We start from the raw sequence: 6,975 nt of genomic DNA on the forward strand, positions 1-6,975 counted from the left end.
GTAAGCGCTGTCAGGCCCCTGTGTCTGAGGGATGGGGAAGACCCCTGAGCCCAATCACGGGGCCTCCACCTCACCCCCCGATACATGAGGACATCAATGACCAGAAGATCCTAGAACTCACCTACAAGATGATTGAGCTGCTGACTGGAGAGGTGACACTGCTGGGAATGCTGGGACATTATACAGTAACGCTATGAAGGGATCGGGGGTGACGGTATCATTGTATTTGTCAGGTTCCTATAAGGTGTCAGGACGTCACCGTCTATTTCTCCATGGAGGAGTGGGAGTATTTAGAAGGACACAAAGATCTGTACAGTGACGTCATGACGGAGGTTCCCCAGCCCCTCACATCACCAGGTAATAGACAGGACTAAATACACACGGCCTATAATTATCTGTATGTAAGGAATGAATTCAGTCCCTGTATGTGTCTCCTCCAGCTCTATCCAGTAAGAGGACAACACCAGAGAGATGTCCCCGTCCTCTCCTCCCACAGGACTGTAAACAAGAAGACCCCGATGTTCCTCAGGATCATCAGGTAGATGGAGAGAAGGGGCCATGAAATCTCCCTATGATGTGTAGACGGCTGTGAAGGTCTTGTGCTCAGTCTTGTTTTATCCTCCAGTATTATATGTGTTATACTTGTGTAATGAGAGCGGTGGAGATGGCAGGATTAGAGCTGATCATAGATGGGACTTCTCCATCTGTCTGTGACTTTTACAATATTTGTTTCAGGGGGAAGATCTGCCCCATATTAATACTACAGAGACATATGTGAGGGGTGATGAGCGGAGTAAAGAGGAGATTCCTACAGATAACCGCCCAGGTGAGTAGTGACCACTAAATGCAGAGAAGTCACAGATTCTTCTCAGTCACCGGCTGCTATGATGTGGGACTAAAAAGAATGAAAATAACTTATCCTAAAAATAAGGTGTAAGAGGTTCCCGTACATCCTAGACACGGAGAATGTGCAGTTTATAGTGGAATGTTCACATGTTCCATATTATTTATACTGATAAATCATTGATTTCTTGTATGTTAGTGGATTACAGCACTTATGTGCTGGTATATTCTAAAATAAGACGCATGTACAAAACCTCTAGATGCAGAGTGGTGTCGGACAGCCCCTTTAAAATATAAGGGATTATTAGAATCTGTGTGGAAAAATGTTGCTGTATACAGGCCAGATACAGAGGCGGCTATCCAGCCCCCCCCCGAGTGTTTTCCTGCACGTGCTCTACTATTTGGTTACATATGATGGTTGCCTAGATCTCTTGTTCAGAGTATAGCAGCATTTTTCTGCACCTGATTGTCAGGCCAAGATCGAAGAAGAGCACTAAAGTAGTTGCCCTGAAATGACAATGGATTTAACAGGAGAGTAATGCTTATATTATAATAATAATCTTTATTTCTATAACGCCAACATATTCATATTTACAATTCAAAGGTTCATATACAAACAATCATAAGTAGTTAAGCCCCTCCCTCTAAGGGTAAGCCCAGACTCCCCTGTGATCCAGTGTTTTCACTACTCCCATTTGCTGCCTCAATGACTGGCACAGAGCAAAAGAGTCTGAGCAGTGATTAGCTAGTCGTAACGATTACTCTGGCTGCAGCATTAAGGATTCATTGGAGAAGGGAAAGTCTAGTGAGGGGGAGGCCAATTAATAGAGAATTACAGTAATCAAGGCGGGAGTGGGTCAGGGCCACAGTGAGGGTTTTTTAGTTGTTTCTATTGTGAGAAAGCGGGGATCCTAGAGATGTTTTTCAGGTGCAAGTTGTCACGGGTTGATAGGGGAACACAGGGAAGCCTATACTGGCCCTAGGGTGAGCGTAGGGGCTCAGCCTTAACATCTGGAGGTACCCTTGTTGGTAGGGAGGTCCAGGCCTCCAATCTAGGTCATATCTCCTGTCCTTGTCCCTGATCTTAAGACCCCCTCCACAATCCATCAACCGGGGAAAAGGGACAAGAACCAAAATAAACACCCCACTAACAAATATGATAATCAGGGGTAACAACTACTCGTTCACATGGGAACCACACACAAAGGAGCCACTAAGAGTGCATGAGGGGAAATAAACATAAAAGGGGGGGAAGGAAGCACACTACTGGGGAACATCCATAGCATTTAACCAGCACACCTAGAACTGCTGCAGCAGGCGCCAATGCTGCATCCCACAACACAAGTCTCGAGAGAGGAAAATACCAGCTCCTTCCACCTCCTGGCCAAGCTGCCAAATGATGAAAATAACCTGCACCCTCTGGTGGAAGTTGAGGGTATTTATAGGGCCTTGGCTTGGTCCCAACTGGAAACACCTGGCCAGGAGTCAGGAGCTGACATTAACCCTTTCCTCCCCAAAGGAAAGGGAGTCCATTTAATAAACTGAGTCCCACAAGAAAAAGTGAGACTCAGACTCAGAACTTGTCACCAAAATCTGCAACAGAGGAAAGTTCGTGACACAAGCGACAAGAGTGACCAAGAGATTGTGTATAGGAGGTGAAGGGAACATGGGTGTCAAACATAACACACAGATAGCGAACCTGCTGCCTAGGCGTTATCATGGTGCTGCACACAGGGAGATGTCAGGTTTAGGGAGGTTAGTAGACAAAGGGAGTAGAAGAAGTTCAGTTTTGGAGAGGTTAAGTTTTAGAAAGAGAGTAGATATGATGTTGGAGACTAGAGACAGACAGTCTCTGGTGTTCTGTAGTACATTGGGGTTGAGGTCAGGGAATGAGGTGTATAGCTGTGTATATTCATTTATCACATTCTTCCACATTTTTAACCACATGATAAAACCACTTTACAAATTTACTTTCCAGTTTTACACTTTCTTCAAAGTCAGAGCTTCTTCGTACATAATTGCAGTGCTCCTCCATTCTGCAGTAAAATGCATGTGGCTGTCAGGGATTGTGCCAGACAGACCCCTCTAATAGGACTGACTGACAGGCTCATTTATGATTCTCCACTAAGAATCTTACTACAAAATAGTTGTGACCGACGCTCTGAGACATGAACCTAGGGAGATGCTGAATTCAACACTGAATTGGGAAACTGCTAGAGCCGATCCTGGTGGCCTGATATCATTCTCTAGTGGTCTTTGCTCCGTGGTCTTCAGTTAGACTGTGAACTGTTTTGTCACCATTACCTTAGTGAATAATGAAATTTTGCCGCATGACTTGCAATTTTAATGGACTTTGGATATAGTTAAAAAATAAACTATACATTATTGAAAAAGTATTAACAGTGTTATTCTTGACAGGTAACTGTATTAGGAGATCAGAGGGGCTTCTGACTTCTTCAGACATTCTATCATATCATGTTGGTGTGCCACAAGACACATATGAAGAACATTGCGTTATTCCAGCTGTATCCTCAACGCTTCAGAGCAATGATCTACCATCTGATCCTATTAAACAGGTCCTATCTTCTGATTCATCACAGGCTATTAAGGAAAATAAAAGTCACAGAAGAGATGTTAGAACTACCTTAGGAACGAAGACGTTTTCATGTTCAGAGTGTGGGAAGTGTTTTAATTGTCAATCAAACCTTGTTGTACAGAAGAGAACTCACACAGGGGAGAAGCCATATCCATGTCCAGAATGTGGGAAATGTTTTGGAAAAAAATCAAATCTTGTTACACATCAGTTAACTCACATAGGACATAAGCAATTTTCATGTCCAGAATGTGGGAAATGTTTTACAACTAAATCAAATCTTGTTACACATCAGAGAACTCACACAGGGGAGAAGCCATATCCATGTTCAGAATGTGGGAAATGTTTTGGAGAAAAATCATATCTTATTACACATCAGAGAACTCACACAGGAGATAAGCCATTTTCATGTCCAGAATGTGGGAAATGTTTTACAACTAAATCACATCTTGTTAGACATCAGAGAACTCACACAGGGGAGAAGCCATTTTTATGTTTAAAATGTGGGAAATGTTTTACACATAAATTAACTTTTGTTACACATCAGATAACTCACACAGGGGAAAAGCCATATTCATGTTCAGAGTGTGGGAAAGATTTTACTCGGAAATCAGGTCTTCATTTCCACCAGAGAATTCACACAGATTTGAAGCCATATTCATGTTCACAATGTGGGAAATGTTTTACACATAGATCAAATCTTATTACACATCAGAGAATTCACACAGGAGAGAAGCCTTTTTCCTGTCCAGAATGTTGGAAATGTTTTAGAATTAAATCACATCTTGATACACATCAGAGAATTCACACAGGGGAAAAGCAATTTTCATGTTTAGAATGTGGGAAATGTTTTGGAAATAAATCAACTCTTGTTACACATCAGATAACTCACACAGGACATAAGCTATTTTCATGTCCAGAATGTGGGAAATGTTTTGCAACTAAATCACATCTTGTTACACATCAGATAACTCACACAGGACATAAGCCATTTTCATGTCCAGAATGTGGGAAATGTTTTACAACTAAATCACATCTTGTTACACATCAGAGAATTCACACAGGGGAGAAGCCATTTTCATGTTTAAAATGTGGTAAATGTTTTACACGTAAAGTAACTCTTGTTACCCATCAGAGAAATCACACAGGGGAAAAGCCATATTCATGTTCAGAATGTGGGAAAGATTTTACTCGGAAATCAGGTCTTCGTTTCCACCAGAGAATTCACACAGATGTGAAGCCATATTCATGTTCACAATGTGGGAAATGTTTTACAGATAGATCAAATCTTATTACACATCAGAGTATTCACACAGGGGAGAAACCATTTTCATGTCCAGAATGTGGGAAATGTTTTAGAATTAAATCAAATCTTGATACACATCAGAGAATTCACACAGGGGAAAAGCCATTTTCATGTTTAGAATGTGGCAAATGTTTTGGAAATAAATCAACTCTTGTTACACATCAGAGAACTCACACAGGAGATAAGCCATTTTCATGTCCAGAATGTAGGAAATGTTTTACAACTAAATCACATCTTATTACACATCAGAGAACTCACACATGAGATAAGCCAATTTCATGTTCAGAGTATGGGAAAGATTTTAATGTAATATCAAATTTGGTTGAACATCAGAGAATTCACACAAAGGAGAAGCCATGTTCATGTTCAAAATATGGTAAAAGTTTTGTGTGTAAATCACATTTGATTAAACATCAAAAAAATCACACAGGGAAGAAGCCATATCTTTGTTGAGAATGTGAGAAATTATTTTCTTTCAAAACATCTCATGTTAAATATTAAAGCGCTCACATAGGTGAGAAGTCATTTTCATACCCAGAAAGTGTGAAATGTTTTATTTATTAAATGTTTATTCTTTTTATCAAAAATTAAGAATTTAACTAACTTTTTTGTTTCCCCCACAAAAAAATGTAAGAGCCAAAAAACTTACAAAATAGCAATTTTTTGTGTTGTACAGTCATTTTTATTACGATTTTCAAAAGTTTAACGGAAGAATAAAGTAAAAATCAAAACAATAGGTTACATAGCTTGGGAGAGGTAGGGAGTAGAGATGAGCTACCCCCCTAGAGTTCGAGTTCGGTTCGTCGAACGGTGCCCCGTTCGACAAGCCGTTCGACGAACCTCTCGAACCCCTTTGAAAACAATGGGAGGCAATCACAAACACCTAAAAACACCTTGAAAACACCCTCAAAGTTGGCCAAAAGGTGACAAACAACTCCCAAGACAACACAAACACATGGGAAAGTGACAAGGACAAATACCCATGTGAAAACTAAACAGCTGGATGAGGAAATAGAGGAGGAGACACAGATATATGAGTATATGCAAGGGAACATCAATGCCATTACTGTGCAACTTGAGCCTTGCTCATTTTAGGCTTCCAAGCTGGATAAATTGCCTGAGCTCGCCACGTACGCCTTGGGGCTCTTGTCGTGTCCTGCAGCCAGCGTTTTCTCAGAATGTGTCTTCAGTGCTGCTGGGGGTGTGCTGACAGATAAGCACACGCGTCTGTCCACTGACAATGTGGACATACTAACGTTAACCAAGATGAGGAACTCATGGCTCACGGAGGACTTTTCTTCCCCTGGGTCATCCAGGGGAGGCGAAAGGCACGTGTATTTTTGAGAGTGCTTCATGCAAAGCATCTTTTTCATCTTGAAAATGGGGGTCAACTGATGCCAGTCAAGTGGGGTGTGTGTGGCCCAATTTGTGGAAACGAGTGAGAGTGTGGTTGGAGTCCCCTCGCTTTTGAAAAAACAACCAAGATGAACAAGTCATGGCTTTCAGAGGACTTTTTTTCCCCTGGGTCATCCAGGGGAGGCGAAGGCATGTGTATTTTTGAGAGTGCTTCATGCAAAGCATCTTTTTCATCTTGAAAATGGGGGTCAACTGATGCCAGTCAAGTGGGGTGTGTGTGGACCAATTTTTGGAAACAAGGGAGACTGTGGTTGGAGTCCCCTTGCTGTGTTTTACATGCTTTTAGAAGGGCATGACATGGCTTAGAGGTTGACTTTCAGCATCTGCAAACTGTTGGCTACTGAAATGCTGCCTTTCCAACCTTTATAACTGAGGATTTTGAGACCTTATGCCCATCGCAGTGCCCCAAGAGCCGATGCCCAGGCGCCACTCCTTCTCCAACAAAGGCGTGCCCGCGCTACACCAGCATGTCGCACAAAACATCACCGCTTCTTTGAGAAACTGTGTGTGACAGGGTGCATTTCACCACAGATACTTGGCCCAGTAAGCATGGACAGGGGCGTTACATGTCGCTGACTGGGCAATGGGTTACTATGGGGAGAGATGGAGAAGGGTCTGCTGTACAAATCTTGCCATCCCCACGAGTTGTGTGTCAATCCTTCCTCTGTATGTAGAAGTTAATACACTGCTTCTGCCTCCTCAACCTCGTCTGGGTCCTCCACCTCGGCCCAAACCCTGTGTGGTCAGGCCACCCGCATTCTAACTGCACACAAGGAATCCCACACACCTCCTTACTATGCTGGCAGCAGAGCTCAAC

General features: G+C 42.4%; 1 protein-coding gene across 1 annotated transcript; it reads left to right on the top strand.

The window, feature by feature from the left end:
* Positions 1-735: 735 nt before the first annotated feature.
* LOC142270262 (uncharacterized) lies at positions 736-5,177 on the top strand (the record flags this gene model as incomplete). Its single annotated transcript, XM_075332423.1, has 2 exons — positions 736-826; positions 3,262-5,177. Coding segments are annotated over 2 exons (1,836 nt in total), but the record flags the coding sequence as incomplete, so codon positions are not given.
* Positions 5,178-6,975: the final 1,798 nt, after the last annotated feature.

Source organism: Anomaloglossus baeobatrachus, unplaced genomic scaffold (assembly GCF_048569485.1).
Source record: "Anomaloglossus baeobatrachus isolate aAnoBae1 unplaced genomic scaffold, aAnoBae1.hap1 Scaffold_326, whole genome shotgun sequence".
NCBI lineage: Eukaryota > Metazoa > Chordata > Amphibia > Anura > Aromobatidae > Anomaloglossus > Anomaloglossus baeobatrachus.